This window comes from Myxocyprinus asiaticus, chromosome 39 (genome assembly GCF_019703515.2).
Source record: "Myxocyprinus asiaticus isolate MX2 ecotype Aquarium Trade chromosome 39, UBuf_Myxa_2, whole genome shotgun sequence".
In the NCBI taxonomy this organism is placed as follows: Eukaryota; Metazoa; Chordata; class Actinopteri; order Cypriniformes; family Catostomidae; genus Myxocyprinus; species Myxocyprinus asiaticus.
Window position 1 is genome coordinate 4,043,162 of NC_059382.1, and position 17,962 is coordinate 4,061,123.

The 17,962-nt window shown below is 38.0% G+C and overlaps 2 protein-coding genes across 5 annotated transcripts in view; both read right to left on the bottom strand.

Moving 5' to 3' along the window:
* Nucleotides 1–7,309: 7,309 nt before the first annotated feature.
* Nucleotides 7,310–9,979, bottom strand: LOC127429910 (potassium voltage-gated channel subfamily E member 4-like). Its single transcript, XM_051679268.1, has 2 exons — nucleotides 9,852–9,979; nucleotides 7,310–9,469 (listed from the first exon to the last, which is right to left on the bottom strand). The coding sequence occupies exon 2, from the start codon at nucleotides 9,447–9,449 to the stop codon at nucleotides 8,892–8,894; it is 558 nt and encodes a 185-aa protein (XP_051535228.1). The 5' UTR covers nucleotides 9,450–9,469; nucleotides 9,852–9,979; the 3' UTR covers nucleotides 7,310–8,891.
* A 305-nt stretch (nucleotides 9,980–10,284) lies between these two features.
* The window catches only part of LOC127429887 (fatty acid CoA ligase Acsl3-like), a 44,876-nt gene continuing 37,198 nt past the window's right edge, over nucleotides 10,285–17,962 (bottom strand). For all 4 annotated transcript variants that reach the window (XM_051679226.1, XM_051679224.1, XM_051679225.1 and 1 more), the window contains exons 14-15: nucleotides 15,570–15,727; nucleotides 10,285–13,538 (exon numbers count right to left, since the gene is read on the bottom strand). In XM_051679226.1, the coding sequence (XP_051535186.1) occupies nucleotides 13,381–13,538; nucleotides 15,570–15,727 (316 nt within the window). In that variant the 3' untranslated portion in view covers nucleotides 10,285–13,380. The remainder of the gene's footprint in view (nucleotides 13,539–15,569; nucleotides 15,728–17,962) is intronic.

A 17,962-nucleotide genomic window follows, 5' to 3' on the forward strand; every position in this document is an offset into this window, starting at 1 on the left:
TGTTTCATTGTTAGTTCATAGTGCTAATGTTAATATGTGCAACTTTTGATTGTTTTTTGTTTTGTTTTGTTTTGATTTTTATTGTTCATTCATTGTTAGTTCATGTTAACTATTGTTGTTAACTAATGTTAACAAATGGAACCTTATTGTAAAGTGTGCCCGATGAATTTACTCATGGTCAAGAGAAACACGTTTGACAATACATTAGAATTACATGTTGCGAGCAAGTTCGTATGCTCAAAGAGAGAAAGCTAAAAAGGCAAAGGCAAAACCGTGACTTTCAAATATCAGTCTAACTTTACAATATTGTTCATGTCACTGTGTATTTACATAATTACTGAGTAATCTGTCTGTTGGTTGATGTACTTGCGTAAGCGTGCATTTGTTCATTTGCGAGAAAGATTAGATTTCTTTATGCATACTCTGATTAAAAGCTCCTTCTTTGTGTGTGTTTTTGTGTGTGTTTGAGCTATAAATACTCCCAACCGGTGAGTCATCGACTGTTGCACCAATCTTTTCAACCGTGTCCATTCTGGCACTATCTATGCGCACACACACACAGTACACACAAGCTTATTCATTTAATCCTAGTCTTCACAGAATTTGGCACACACACATTTAGACCCACAGAACGCCTTTGGCACAAACCAAACAAAGAATTAATTAGACAAGCTGTTAATTGATGCATTGAAATAAACACATAAATGTAGGACTCCCTGACCTCTAAACTACAACTCTCGGCTCACTTTCAGTTCCATCAGAAGGATTCCAGTGCAGTTCCTGAACCACAGAGCATAGGGTGTCACTGCAAGACAATCTGTGCAACTGAAATGCAAATAAGAGAATGAAGTGAATGTGTCCGTTGACATGCTTTGCCTCTTAAAAAACTTGCAAAGCATTTTAGTTTTGCCTTAGTGACTTTTTAAAAAAAGAACAGATGATCCAAAAATTTAAATTCTGACATAATGTACTCACCCTTATGTTGGTGAAACGGGGGCGTTTTTGCCTGTCAGTCATTCTATGACGATTTGAGCATACCAAGATGGCCGCTTGAACACTTCCGGTGGCGTCAAGTGATGTCCGGTTCGTGAACGAATCGTTCTTTTGAACTGGTTCTTTTTAGTGAACTGGATGAACTAGGCACTGACAGGCACTCCCACTCGAAATGAGCCAGTATCCAGGAGTATATAATCCTATGATGCCGGTTTTTGCCAACTTTCTTATTATCAGCGCTCCAGTTACTCTAACAGTACACTGAACTGAGAACAGTAGGCTATCTCGAGCTGCTGCCTGAAACTGAGCATGCGTGTACCAAGGGTTGGCATGTGTGGGGACCAATTGAAAGCTTCTTATGTACAGAGCAGCATATAAGGATAATAACACATAAAACATTCTGGAAATATGTTGTGTCATAATTGTCATAGTGTTATCGACGATTATCTGGTCGCAAAAATTCACATCAACATTACATTGACAGTCACGAGTCTCTGACAGCTCGTGAGCCAGTACACAGTACACACTGAATTGAGAACTGTCTCTTTCAGACATGTCCGAAGAACCGATGAGTCACCAGTACACTCAACTGAGAAAACAGTTTGGACTCGGAGTCTCGGACATGTCCACTGAGAACCGATGAGCTGCTGATAACGAGCATGCATGAACTTGAATGAGGGGGCGAAATGCAAGATTCTTTATGGTTTCTCATGGTTTCTGTGAAAAGTTGAGTTGATAAAGAAGACTTTTTTTACTATATATACTTTAGACATGTAGCTAAAACGTTCGCATTTGCACATCATTGCCCTTTTTGGGTGCTTTAGTTGAAAACTTTACTGTAGGAAACTTATCCAAGATTATTATTATTATTATTTAATTGAATAAAATGTAAATCAGCTATATGCACTTACACACGGCTTTATTTGAATGTGTTTTGACAGTATATGTTCATCCGCCGGGATAATAGCATTACATGTTAGTGACGTCATTGCGTGATGATGTAAACGAACTGGTGAATCGGTTTTTTTTTTTTTAACCGGTTCATTGAAACGAACTGTCTGAAAGAACCAGTTCGTGGAAAAGAATCGGACTTCCCATCTCTAGTGGTGTCACCTCCTGCCGGTCTACCATTGCGTCAGCGATCCAGTTCTATATATATATATATATATATATATATAAAATTTAAACAAACAAATATAAACTTTGATAGTGAACGCAAAGCACAATCAAAGTTTCACGTCAAACGTCAGGGATAGATGTAGAGCTGCAACTAACGATTATTTTGATAATCGATTAATCTTCGATAATTTGTTCGACTAATCAGATTAAAAAAATGATTTTTATTGCCTGTATTTTAAAAAAATACAACGATAAAGGGCGTAAAGGTTTGTTTTGTTTTACGATACTGAATTCTCCATTCTATACTCTCACAAAACTTTGAACAAAGCCTGAATCATGAAAAGTTAAGTTTGAAATGTTTATTATTGTTATTACTTTCAGGACATATGCGAAACAGTTTCTTTTCTTTACTTGTAAAGCTTAACAAAAACTACTGTTCATTAAAAAGTCAAATTATCCTTTCAGGATGGAGTGGGACTAAAAATCAGCCCAGCAGAGGGCAGTGGTGACATCATAATGGAAATATTAATAATTCTGCCCAGATGAAAAATACATAATTATGTTAGAAACACACGCTTGTACACAGTCACTGATTACATATTTTTTAAATATTTTAAATTAATATTGTAATTTTTAAAATAGTATTGTCACTGATCACATGTTTCTAAACTCTTCTTTTCAAAATACATTTTTAATGGGATTGTATGCTTATCCAGTAAAATAATGTTTGTATAAATTTACTGGTGAAATCAGACATTACATTTGGCATTATCAGGACTAGTGTTGTCAAAAGTACCGGTACTTCAGTACCAAGTCGATACTAAAATAAAAAAGATATATCGTTACCAGTGTTTCTGCAGTACCAGTAGTACCGAGCACCGACTCAATCTGGTACCAGCACGCAGTATGACTGACACACGACTGCTTTAAAATGCTCACATGCTTATTTTGAATGCGTGCTCTGTTACTCATTTTACACTGAAATGGACAATTAATCAACTTAAAATTGTGACATGTCCTAGTGTGATTTATTAAACTGCTGAAGGCTGCAATCTTACTGTGGATGAATTGCGTACTTGAAATAAATCCGACTGCTCATCCACTAGAAACTCCACAGACATTCACGTTGTATAAGATGACAGAGCAGAGCACTTATCCATTGTGAACCACACAGCACATGTAATATATATATTTATATCATTAAAATCACAGCATTTGCACTTTAATCTCAGCTCCACTTTATTTATATCACATTTAAAACAACAGAGTTGACCAAAGTGCTTCACAGTAATACAATATAAAATGTAACATTTCAAAATTACCACATACACAAACTCCAGTAATCTAAAATACAAACACTCCAAAACTGTGTCCTACATTTATTTTATTTGTCAGACTCAAAGCCCAGTGTAAAGAGATAAGATTTCAGATATGACATAAAAGACTCCAACTGTTTATCGATAAGTGAAGCTTCTGTCAAAAAATACACGTCATAATAAAAGCATGATTCAAAATAAAATCTAGATGCCTGAAATTGAAGAAATTGAATAAAATATATTACAACTGTATAGTCAAATGTAATATTCACTTTAATAATAATAATAATAATAATAATAATAATCTAAATATCACAAGCAACTTTTATTGCAAATAAAAGTTTGGCAAAAAAAAAATGACATGTTGAAAAGTTCTGTTTTCACATGTTAAAAGTTTAAGAATTTATTGATTAGACAACATTTTGATGATGAAATTATATTAAACTTTAAAAAATGTTCTGGAAAGTTCTGGAAAATAATAATTATCAAGCTATAATTATAAAAATAATTATTAAATAATAAAAAATAACTAAACTGGTGTGTTCAATAGCACATTATCATATTGTTGCTGTGGTATTGAAATTGGTATCGAGAACCGTGAAATTTCCCTGGTATCGGTACTGACTACTGAAATGTTGGTACCATGACAACACTAATCAGGACTATGAAATATCAGGACCCTTAGCATTATTACACATTAATCAGTATAATGCAGAATATATAGTTTAATACAGTACAATTATTCAAAGGTGTAGATTTATATAGGGATGAAAGGGACATGTTCCTACAAACTTTCAGAAAATTGGAAATGTCCCGACCAACAAAGGTCCTTAGTATAATTATGAATGTGTAAATTATTGTTCTACCTCTTTTGAAAAACTGTCCTGAGTTTTGCATGCAGCCCAATGAAGGATTCTTCTTATTTGGCCAGTAAGCGCTCACTTGAAGACACCTTAAAATTTGAATGATTGTGTTGCAGTATTTTAAGATGCTAGTATAACTCCCAATAAATGTTTTATTTTGCACATTGGAGAAGAACATTGGGATAGATGCTTCTCAAGATGGAAGATTTAAGAGCTAATTCAGTTTTTTTTTTTTTGTTTTAAGTAGTAAGTCTGTGCAAAGTTAAAAGCAAGATCAGAGATTCTCTAGTGCACGCACACACACATTCACAAACATATTCTGGAGACACCTACACTTGGAGACTGCATCCTTAACAAGCATCTTGTCATCACTTTTTCAAAGTGAAAAAGTGTTGCTTGTTATACAGAGATTTAGTGCACACATACAGTACTGTGCAAAAGTCTTAGGCACATAAGATGTTAGACTCACAAACATTACATTTGCAAATGGAAAAGATTAGAATAGAAGAACAGGGAGCCCTGCAACAAATGTCATGGCCCCCACAAAGCCCCCCACTGAACATCGTGTCAGTCTGAGATTATATAAAGAGACAGAAGCAATTGAGACAGCCTAAATAGATAGAAGGACTGCTGCGAATTCTCCAAGAAACTTGGAACATCCTATCTGCCAACAACCAAGAAAAACTGTGTCCAGGTGTACCTAGGAGAATTGGGGATGTTTTACAGGCAAAGTTGGTCACACCAAATATAGATTTAGCTTTTTTTATGTTTACTGGACTTTGTATGACGTTAAGTGATAAATGAAAACTATTTAAGTCATTATTTTTGAAGACATCCTCCCTATGCAACATTTTTCACAAGTGCCTAAAACTTTTGCACACTACTGTATACACCAGACACACATACACATTTTGTCAATTTATTCTCGTGTGTTTACATGCATCCTATGTTTTCCAGCAGTTGCGTCTTTGCACGTCTGCATGCTATGATCTCCAGGAAATGAGGAGCTTTGGGAAAACCAGCTGGTGGTCTCCTACAAAACCTCCTGAACCATGAAACTCATCTTGTTTAATTTTATTATTTCAAGTCCATAAGCAGCAAGTCAAAGCCAGTGTCTGCTGAGGCCACCAGAATAAGACACTAAAATATATATATATATTTTTTTTTAAGTAAAAAAGGCACCAAAAATCAGCTAATCCAAAAAATAAGATTTGAAATAATTGGATTAGTCTCTGCTTTTAATGATAAAAGGTAAACAGCCATGCACGCAACACTTGCGCACACTGGATAAGCCGGTAAGAATGCTGGTCAAAGTGTAAGCAAGACAATATTATTGATTAAGAATGATGACTTTAGTTATTTAAACTTTAGATGCTTGATTGGACACGCTTCTTTCAGAACACATCCACTCGCACACACACATTCACACACACTGACCAAAACGCCCCTTCACACAGTTGTCCCTACGACATCCGGATATCTGACTGCCACATGTAAATTAAGTATTCCCTTTGGTAGCTGTTGCCATAGAAACTCATTAAGACCAGAGACAAATGAAAAATGACAACCCACCATGAATGTTTAATATTTACCTGTATATGGCAATCCTGATATATTTTTCATTTAGTGGAAAGTTGGAGACAGACAATGAATCGTCTACAAATTTTCTCCTAGTAATATACATTTCATGAATGCAAGAGTAAATGAATCAGTGAAAAGAGGAGGGCTGAGAGTAAGACAGAGAGGAGAGAGAGCACATGTGTCTTTCATTTCCTCCAGGGAGTGTCTCACACTGACCTCTCTTCCTCTCACAGGAACAATCATTTAATCAACAATAATCTGATATTTGGGAGCATAAGGCTGGGTTGTAAACAGAGACAGATGAATGTGACTGTGCATTGTATACATGTGTTTGTAATTGGTTTTCAGATAAATAAGGATCTGAATATCTGTTTTTCACATGGTTTATAATTCATGACCTCTGACAACAGAGCAAAACATTATTCTAAATTATTCAGATCGGAAGTTTTATTCAAGTATATCATTATACTGTGTGTGTATGTGTATATATATATATATATATATATATATATATACAGTATTGTGCAAAAGTCTTAGGCACATAAGATGTTTCACAAAAGCATTTGTCTAAAGATGGTTATTTATATCTTCAGCTTTAGTGTGTCAATAGGAAATATAAATGTTAGACTCCCAAACATTACTTTTGCAAATAGAAAAGATTAGAATAGAAGAACAGGGAGCCCTGCAACAGATGTCATGGCCCCCACAAAGCCCCCCACTGAACATCGAGTCAGTCTGAGATTATATAAAGAGACAGAAGCAATTGAGACAGCCGAAATAGATAGAAGAACTGTGGTGAATTCTCCAAGAAGCTTGGAACATCCTATCTGCCAACAACCAAGAAAAACTGTGTCCAGGTGTAAGTAGGAGAATTGGGGCTGTTTTGAAGGCAAAGGTGGTCACACCAAATATTGATTTAGCTTTTTTATGTTTACTGGACTTTGTTTGACATTAAATGATAAATGAAAACTATTTATGGCATAATTTTTGAAGAAATCCACACTATGCAACATTTTTCCCAAGTGCCTAAAACTTTTGCACACTACTGTATATTATACATATAATACTGTATACATATAATACTGTGTGTGTATATATATATATATATATATATATATATATATATATCAGTATATCATTGTCTTAATGTGCGTTTTTGTATCGTTGTGTGTGTACTGTATTGGCTAGTTTATAGCAACAGTTGTTTTTTAGTCTACTCGTCACTTTTAAAGGAATCGTTCACTCAAAGATGAAAATTCTGCTATTGTATGGCTTCAGAAGACTTGGAATATTATGCATGACTTATGGACTACTTTTATGGTCCTTTTTGAAACTTGATAGAGTAAAAAAAAAAAAAAAAAAAATACAGAATTTGAATTTGGAACAGCATACTGAAAGACTGTACATTTTTTATTTTTTGACAAACTATTTCTTTAAAGCAGGAAGGCAAATTGTGTACTTGTTTTAACTTGGTTACATCCGTGAGGCTTGACTCCCAAAATCGTAATATTTTACTTCAGAACTTTCCAAATACTGTGTTTAACTCATGTCGGATGAACTGTGAGTTTTTATTGGAAGCATTCCATTCTGACTGAACATGTGAGAACTTTCCACCGTATTCCCTCGGGCGGAAGACAGATCAGTGACACTTTTGCACGAGATGTATTTTCATTGGGATAACAAAGACAGTATGATGATAATGATGTTGTTGGTTGGTTATGGCCAAGTGTACATTTATATATAAGCAGAAAATCAGAGCATGTAGCTGATAAAACCCCCTCTCACTGTTCCAAGCAAAAACCTAGCTCCTTCCCATTTGATGACTAGAGACTTTATAAATGTCAATGACGCCAAGAGGCTTAACACACTCTTTTCACATAAACGAGGGGGTTCAGCACATATCCTAAGATTCCCTTAAGGGGCCCCTGTGGTCTCTGACTCCCTCGTGTGATAATAGTAGGCAAATGCAAATATTAAAAGAAACCAATACTTTTTAAAGAAAAATTTAATTTTTGCAAAGTGACAGTGAAATAAGATACAACTAAACAGACATGTAGGACAATATATACAGATCGTTATGTAAAAATGTTAACATTTTAAATCTTTTACGCGCAGGTCTACATGACAACATATAAATATATAAAAGGTTTTTTTTTTTCAAGTAGTTTCCAGGTTTATCACGATGTTTGTAACGGTCGCATCGTGTTTAAGAGTTCGTTATTTGCCTCGGAGTCGAGGGCCGCGTTACATTAACATGGTAAATTCTCGCTAAAATAGCCTACGATACTACTGTATTATCGCAGTAAATTAATATGGAAACTGCTTCAAACAGTGTACAATACTTTCAGAACTTTTTGGTAATTTCTTTTTAATCACAGTTGTGTCTGAGTTACCATATAGTTTTATGGTAAGAATACTTGTAGTAACAGGCAGGGGCAGAGCCAGGAGTTTTTCCACAGGGGTGGCCGGGCAGGGGCCAGTGGGGATGGTGGTTGTTGGTGTAGAAAGCAGAGGCACGTCGATACAAAAAAAAGGAGGGGAGTGGATACAGTGACACCCGGGACGGAGAGGTGCGGCAACTTTGGTGTGCTCACATGTTAAGTCTCCTGTGAGTTGCGGTTGTACAGAGACGGTTCCACCTCTAAAAAATGAAATTGTGCCCAAGACAAAAAATGACCAAAACGGCAATTGCGAGTGGGGTGGCCAGGCTTCGTTCCATGGTGGCCACAGCCACCCCTGGCCACCCTCTAGCTACGCCACTGGCAACCAGTATTTCAGTGGTAACTATATATGATTACCATGGTAATTATTGGCACAGTCCCTTAAAAAAAAAAAAAAAAAAATGTAACTATATTTTAAAATAACTGTAAACTACATTAAATTAATAAGGCATCTCCTTCAAATAGCCTACTGACAGGAACCTTTCCTATATTCCTGTAGCTAATAAGTAATTGTCACGGTATTGTATTTGGCGGGAACTATGGTTACCAAGGTAAAGTTTTGGCGCGGTGACGAAACCTCAGGACATTTCTTTGAGGTTTTCCCCTGACGATCCGTCGCTGTTGTGGTCCAAGATAGAGCCTGTCTTCAGCGAGCCCTCGGGTCCTTCACCGGGACCGCCGATGTCCGACTCCTCCTCGATGGCGAAGCGCACGTCTGCGGTGGAGCTGAGAGAACTCACGCTGCTTTGCTCCACGGAGCACAGCGCGCACGCGAGAGGCGCGAAAACCCTCCCGCGCTCGAGCAAGCAGCCAGTGTGCCGGCCGGCGCACAACATGAACGGCACCGGCGTGGAGCGCAACGCGGGGAGGCTGAAACTGTGCTTCTTTTGCCCCGCGCCCCACTCGCGCTGCTCCTCCTCGTGCAGCAGACGCGTGAACGCGTTTGAGCGCTTCTTCTCGCGCCGCTCGGTGCGCATGTAAACAAGCATGATACCGATGAGGAAAACTCCGTAGAAGGACACCACGATGACGATGTACAAATACGCGTTACCGACGCTTCCCCCGGGCGAGGAGACTCCGGTGGTCTGCTGCGACGAGAGCACGTCCGGCCCGGTGGCGTTGCGCGCCAACTCCATTGTGACAGTAACAGAGTTACCTGTAAAACAGAGAGAACATTTAAAATTTCATCCACTATACACTACATTGAATATAAAAAGTATTTGTAATATAATTGTATAAATAATGTCATATTTTTTACGTATAAGATATTTGTAAATCATTATATAAGGAAGCAAAATCGGACCCGACTTTTCATTAACATCAACATTAAAGTTTAGAAATGACATAATTCTCATTAGTAAATGTACATTCATACATTCAAATAAACAAACTTTGATCCATATGTTTACGCATGCTTATACTTTTAAAGATATGATTTAAACTTAACGTTTTTATTAAGTATTCTGCATGCACAAATTAAAAAACGGCACGCGCGTGTGAAATGCATGTTAATAATTCGTTCAAACGCGTTTACTCACCGGCAGCTTTCACCTTTGGAGCGCGTCAGCTCGTTGCACTTTTATTTGCGTATCTCTCTGGATTGTAACGGGACTGTCAGCTGTGTCCCATTTAAATAACGGATCCCACGAGGGCCGTGCATGGACACGCGCCAGGGGGATCTATTACAGAGGTTGAGGGAGTCGAGATCCTCACGTCCGTCCCTCACAGGACTTGAGTCCCGGCCAGAGATGCTTCAGTTCACAGCCACATTCTTATGATGTTTAATGGTGTCCAAGTGCGCAGCTCTGCCAAATGTGCTAATTTATCATAACATATCCAGACAGTTATGTTAGAACTCTGCAGACATGCTTTTGGAAACCCACTCTAGGACAGCAAGCCCCTAAGAAAACTCCAGAGCAGTGGCTTGCATGAACCATTTCTATATAGATTGCAGCATTTATTAATTGCAGAAAGAAACCATAACATTATTATTAACAATAAAGGTAACATTATTAATGAAAAGCATATTGGAATAAAACCATCACTTTAAAAAGCAGGGTTAATCTCAGGGGCGTAGATTCAAGGGGGGATGGGGGAGGTAACCCTGCAATAATAAAACAAGCAAGTACAACCCCCCCCAAACATTTATACCATGATCAATGGAAACATGTAAATTCTTCAAACTGTAACCCCCCCCTCCAATGTTCAAGCCAAATCTACGCCCTTGGTTAAGCTCTCCTCTACACCCCACTGACATACTTTTCAAGGGTGTCTGGGTTTTGTTGAAGCCTCCAGTGACAGATTGTTATTGTTAGAATCTACGCCAGCCTCATCTGTCTGGGAATGGTACGTGATGGGTAGGTGTGGCATTGCTGGAGAAAAACTAGAGCCACAATATGCAAGCTAATGCCTGAACACGCCTGTTAATTAGGCTCGAGTAACAGAGAAATGACGTAAAGCTCGTTAAGAACTTGATCAAATCAGGAGCTCTTGGGCAGTTCCGTGTCTGATGCCACATTACAGACACAACAGCATCATAAGGGCAATTCTGTGATAAATTAAGGATCATATGCATCACATTTTAAAGTTATATTGACTATGGTCTTTTTACAATCACAGGTTAAAGCCATAGTTTACCCAATTAATTAATTTACTCACCCTTATGTCGTTCCAAACCCAGATGACCTCCTCTCTTATGCTAATAAATATCTTGGAATATGATACACAAGCCACATGGACTAATTTTATGATACCTTTGGTCCTTTTTAAAGCTTTAAACTGAGTCACTATCAACTGCCATTGATTTGAAAAGGCCCAAGGCCCAGTTGCAAGAAACCCCTAAAAGTTAAGAAAACCCTAAGTTAAAATTCTAAGCATGTTGTCACTTTGCAACCGGCCCCTGATCCTTAAACATGCTCCCAAAAAAGATCATCTAGAATTTAACAACTCTTAACTGGTCTCACAGATTTCTTTATTTCTAAATGAAACAAATAGTTCAACTTGTTCTGATTAAAGTGTACCATCATGAAGCAGTAGTGATCTGTGGGGTAAAAAAAAAAAAAAGCTGACTTTATCCTTTAAATCAACTGAGTTCAGACTGTTTAATGTGCATGTTGATAGAAGAAAGTAGATCTATTATCCTGTCCAGCAGGACATACAGTCAGCCACAGAATCATCCAATCAGCCAACATGTTAGGAACTTCATACTCAGCATCAGCCAATAAACACTTTTAACATTTTAATAAAGCGAATTACTGTAACAATTACTAAAATGATGCTTAAATATAATTATATTCCAAATCACTAGTTCATTTGCATATGCTGGCACCTCAAGTCTCTTTACACTCACGACAGTATTGTTTTTTTTAAATTTTTTTTTATTCTTTTTCCCATTTTTCTCCCAGTTTGGAATGCCCAATTCCCAATGTGCTTTTAAGTCCTCGTGGTCACGTAGTGATTCACCTCAGTCCGGGTGGTGGAGGACGAATCCCAGTTGCCTCTGCGTCTGAGATCGCCAACCAGCGCATCTTATCACGTGGCTTGTTGAGCGCATTGCCACGGAGACATAGCGTGTGTGTGGAGGCTTCACAGCATCCACCGCGGCATCCACGCTCAACTTGCCACACGCCTCACCGAGAACGAACCACATTATAGCGACCACGAGGAGGTTACCCTGTGTGACTCTACCCTCCCTAGCAACCGGGCCAATTTGGTTGCTTAGGAGACCTGGCTGGAGTCACTCAGCACGCCCTGGATTCGAACTAGAGAACTCCAGGGGTGGTAGCCAGCATCTTTACCACTGAGCTACCCAGGCCCCCTCACTCATGATAGTATTAAATAAAAGGGATAGTTCACCCAAAAATGAAAACTCTCTCATCATTTACTCACCCTCATGCCATCCCAGATGTGTATGACCTTCTTGGTTTTACAGAAAAAAGCTTTTTAGAACATTTCAGCTCTGTTGGTCCATACAATGCAAGTGAAATGGGTGTGAAACTCACCAAAATATTATTCCTTTTTTTCCTGTACATCTTGCCATTGCAGTCTCTAGGCACGATCATGATTTCAAGCTCGATTACAATTCCTACTGTAGTGCTCGATGTACTAGGTACCATCTACCACTAAATGTAATCAAGCTTGAAACTATGATTGCCAAGGAGACTGCTGATGCCAACATTTATGGTATAAAAGGTGTTATATTTTGGTCTGTTCTTACCCAAAAGTGACTGGATCGTTTCAGAAGACATGGAGGAGTTGTATAGATTACTTTTATGCTGCCTTTATGTGCTTTTTGGAGCATCAAAGATTTGGTCACCATTCACTTACACTGTATGGACCTACAGAGCGGAGATATTCTTCTAAATTCTTTGTGTTCTGCAGAAGCAAGAAAGTCATACACATCTGGGATGGCCTGAGAGTGAGTAAACGATGAGAGATTTTTCATTTTTGGGGGAACTATCCCTTTAAAATTATGAAAAGATTACTGAAAAATAAAAAAGCGAAGAAAGTTGCCTACAACTTGACAGCATTGTCAGTCTCATGGCTTTGAGATTCCTGATTTGTTTGGACAGACAAATGCTGATGAAAAGTTTTTAAAGTGGCATTACAATAGTTTACAAAGTTTTATTAGTCTGAAACTTTAAGTGAAAGCCATTACCTGACCTGGCCACTACTTACTGCATACTGCATACTATGCTCTGTATACCTACTACTATTTTTTTCAAATAGTACGTGAAACAGAACCAATTATGCACCGATTAACATTTCAAACCTAGAGCAGTCTGGCTTTGGAAGTAAAAATCCATTTTTTTCACACAAGTCTGGAGGAAGTAAGCAAGACAGCTCACATCATTTATAGCAGTATTGCTGGGTGTGTAGTGCTGGTTTGTTTGTTGAACATTTTCGGATATCATTTGAAATATTGCCAAATTATCTTGTTTGTACATTGTGACACATCCTTAGGAAATCTCCATCCTGATTGGTGGCTGCTATGGTGAGATAAGTTACTTTCCTTACAGTCCTGATAAGAGCCAGTTTCGTCTGGTTGGAGCCGGCAGTGATTTGGTTCTACTTGGCACCGTACATCCGCTCAATGTCAGTCTGGTAGTGAGTTTTAAGCTCCTTGCGTTTGAGTTTAAAAGCATCTGTCACCAGGCCGGTCTCTGGGGTCCAGGGCTCGGCGCTCAAACGGATCTTACGAGGAATCTCAAACCGCTCTAACTGGGCTGTTAAAGACACAGGGACCGGAAATCCATTATAATCAGAACTGAACTAAAGAGTTGTAAAAACAGCATGACAGATATTTGAAAATATCCCACACATTGTTTATAATATATAAAGATTTGTTTTTATAGAAATCAAGTAAGATTTAAAATAGGAGACTAAATTACTGAACAAAGGGGGCAATTTGCTATTAGTGCTCTACATATGACTCTGACAATGCAAGAAACACGAATACAGACATGCACACAAAACTTGTGCACACTGAATAAGCTGACCGGCATTTACATAATTAAATGAATCAAATATGCTCTTTAAAGTCAATATGAAAGGGCATTTGCCACCCATAATGACAAAAAAAAAAAAAAAAACATATGGCCATCATGCAGCAGTCTAACAAATTTAAAAAGCAATTATTTCCTTGTACCCATTTGTTTTTATGTACTTATTCAGAGTAGCGCCATATTTAATTTTTGATGGGAAGGAAACAGAAGCTGAGGGAAAGACTTTATATGCTATATAAAGTTCCTAGATCACATCTAATTTCAAATTTTAATGTTTCGTCAGCCATTGATAGGCTACAACCGATTGAAGAGACTGTAAAGGCCTTTGCACACCAAATGCGATTATGGGAGGCGAATCACAGATGAATGGCCCTTTCACATTAAAAGTGAGGCGAATTATCGCCTTTAGCACATCCACGACTAATTGACAAGCTATTTTACCCCGGTAAGTTTGATGGCGCAAAGCACCTTGCAGCAACTCGACTAGCAGATCGAAAAACGTCCCTATCTCTCCCTAACCCTAACCTTAACCCTAGCCAGGTTGCTCCAGGGGGATTGTCCCTGTAATAAGTGCACTGTAAGTCGCTTTGGATAAAAGCGTCTGTCAAATGCATAAATGTAAATGTAAGTGTGAATGTCGTAACAATGATTATTTGCCTCTTAATGTGAAAGGGCCATTCTTCGGCGATTCGCCTCCCATAATCGGGTCACATTTGGTGTGATAATGCCTTTACAGTCTCTTCAATCGATTGGAGAGGACCTTTATACAGCGTATAAAATCTGCCGCCAAAAAAATCGAATGTGGCACTATGCTGAATAAGATATATTGTGGTGCCGAAAATGTCATTTTAGTTCTTTGATTTACTGAGACAAATTAAATTACAAATCATAATAAAATATATATCTTGACCTGTGCATTTCTTGTCAAAAGCAGGCACGAGACAAGCAATGAACGAAATTGTTTCACGCTGGGTAGCCCCACCCACATTAACATCAAAGGCGTTTTTATTGGCTGTGATCGTGTTGCTTTTTGCAGCGTTTTCATTTTCCAGATCTCTTTACTTCTGCAATGTGCCATATTGCTTTTGATTGTGCCATTGGATAATTATTAAGTACATTAAAAATTTTAATTGGTTCTTCGTTTTCTGCGATTGGTCGGGTGATTCTCACCAAACCAATCAAGAACGTGTCCTGGTCATATTTAACCCCAAATCAATACAAAGTTTTGTTTTGCATTAAGATATTGGGACTAATTGGGGATAATTTGCATTGTAACATTATTATCAGAACACTTAAGCACATTTTACCCCCGAATTCTCATTACTGTAACACATCCGGATATTTTACTTTTAGTATTCCCATTGTTTTCAATGATGATTCTCATTAACACAGCCATTTTTTATTACTGTCTTACAGTTAAAAAGATGCCGATGTACAATGATTTTTTTAAAATTACAATCAGTGAAAATGAAAGGTAGTACCAAGAGATACAACGATGATGTATAAATTATTTTTTCATTTTATTTTTTTCCACATTGTGGTAATGAAAATATCTTAATGACCATCTTGTTTTGCACTGTGGTAATGAGAATTGGTTGGTAAAATTTGTTATAAAAAAATCTTCACAATGTAAAAAATCTTAATGGCCTTAAAAATAGCTATATTTTCAATATGAAAAATATACTTGGTTTCTTTTGATTTTGGACTAAAAAAAGGACAAGGATATTTTCACCCAATTAGATCATGTGTCACCTGTCAGTGCCGCGTCTGTGATGACCTTAAGCACCTCCTCCTCAATGGCAGGGCTGTTACAAAGCTCCTCCCACGAACCTCTGACACACTTCCTCTCTGCCAGCGCCAGGAGCTGCTTTTGATTGGGTACCACGAAGCCAATTACAAAAGACTCATCACTGGAAAACAGGAAGAGGAGGGACTGAAGTCATTTTTTGGTTTATTTGGGTATCTCTGATGATTCATCTTTGACAAGTACACTTGTGTAACTTCGGAAAGTCATAGCTGATACAGTCAATTGGTCATGGCTGGTAAAAATAAATGTTTTAGCAAACAGCTGTCTTTTAGGATATTTCTGAATGTGAACTGCTTGAAGCTGATGTGAGGAATTTTTTCAATGTTAAAATACTTTGACATGTGGATGGCATGATTAAAGTTAGAGAGTAGAAGAGATAAGTATAAGTAACTATTACATCGCTTTTTTTCAACTTTTTCAATATAAACATGCGCTAGACGGACGTCTTTGCAAGTTGTGCTGCATCTAGCTTTTTTTTTTTTTTTTTAAGCACATGAAGGTATTCAGTGTCAAAAAGCCCCTAAGGCATTTGTTAGTAAGGCTGTTGAAGGTGCTTTGGTTGTGATAGAGGTCGACCAATAGTGGATTTTGCTGATACAGATAACTAAGGTGGTGGGAAAGGCCGATAACTGATAAATCGGCTGATTTAAAATAGATTTATTATAATTCTTATTCTTTCCTTGCTATGACGGGCTTAGAATAAAATCTCAGATGCAGTTTATTGTTAAACCAAAATCCAAAAAATAACCAGAAACAAATGATTTAGTGCATAAAGCGGGATTTTAAGTATAAACAAGCTTGAAACACACCATTTACATTTATGCATTTGGCAGACGCTTTTATCCAAAGTGACTTACAGTGCACTTATTACAGGGACAATCCCCCTGGAGCAACCTGGAGTTAAGTGCCTTGCTCAAGGACACAATGGTGGTGGCTGTGGGGATTGAACCAGCAACCTTCTGATTACCGGTTCAGTGCTAGTCCACTACGCCACCACCACTCCAGGGACTCTTAATTTGAAATGACGAAATGATGAAAATACTATCGGCAACTATCGCCATAGATTTTTGCCGATAACGATAGATCTAAAAAGCAACTATCGGCACCGATTAATCAGTCAAACCGATATATCGTTTACCTCCAAGTTGTAGATTGTGCTTTGTGTATTTTGCGTCCGTCTGTGCTATTTTTCAATAGTTTTTCTGTGTAAACGTGCTAGATGGATGTTTTTGCCCGTTGTGCCGCATCTCACTGTTTTTTCAGCATCTCACACAGAAGCGCCGCGTTCAGTAGACATGACACCTGCATTCTGTTCTATCTGTTGCGCCACGTATAACTTTTTTTAAAGCACTAGAACGTGTTCGGTGTAACTGGCCTTTGAGACACTTGTTAGTAAGGTAGTTGCTGAAGGTGTTTTGGTTGATGTAGGTGTACATTGTGCTTTGTGTTTTTTGCATTCATCCACACTGTTTTTCAATCATTTTTCTAAGCAAACATGAGCTAGACAGACGTACTTGAATGTTGTGCTGCATCATGCTGTTTTTTTTCAGTGTCTCGCACAGGAGCACAGCATTTTTTAAACACCCTGTCAAGTTAAAAAGAACTTAAACTTTTAAAAATGCATTTTGAGACATCTGCGTTCTGTTCTATCCACTGCACTGCGTCACGCTTTAAGCGCAAGAAGGCGTTGGGTGTCAACGGCCTTTATGACACTAGTTAGTTAGTTGTTGTTGAAGGTGTTTTGGTAGGTGTAAATCGCGCTTTGGTGTTTTTCTATGCAAACATGAGCTGGACAGATGTCTTTAACTGTTGTGCCCATCATGCAGTTTCTTTTTTTCAGTGTGTTGCGCAGGAGCACAGCGTTTTTTTAGATGCCCGGTCAAGTTAAAAAGAACTTCAACTTTTAAAAACCCGCCTCGTGACACCTGCGTTCTGTTTAATTTGAAGCGCAAGGACACATTTGGTATGAACAAACTCTAAGGTACTTGTTACTAAGGTTGTTGTTAAAGGTGTGTTTTGGTTGGTGTATGTGTAGATTGTGCTATATTTTGAGTCTGTCCATGCCAGTTTACAATCGTTTTTCTGTGTAAACACGTGCTAGACAGACGTCTTTGCCCATTGTGCCGCATCTTGCTGTTTTTTTCAGCATCTCACGCAGGAGTATCACACTTTTTAGACACCGCATTAATTTAAAAAGCAGGTCAACTTTTAAAAACATGTCTTGAGACGCTTTGCACTGTCTCACAATTTTTTAGCGTAAGAATGCTTTCGATGTGAATGGCCTCGAAGGCACTTGTTAGTAAGGTTGTTGTTGTACAAGGTGTTTTGATTGGTGTAC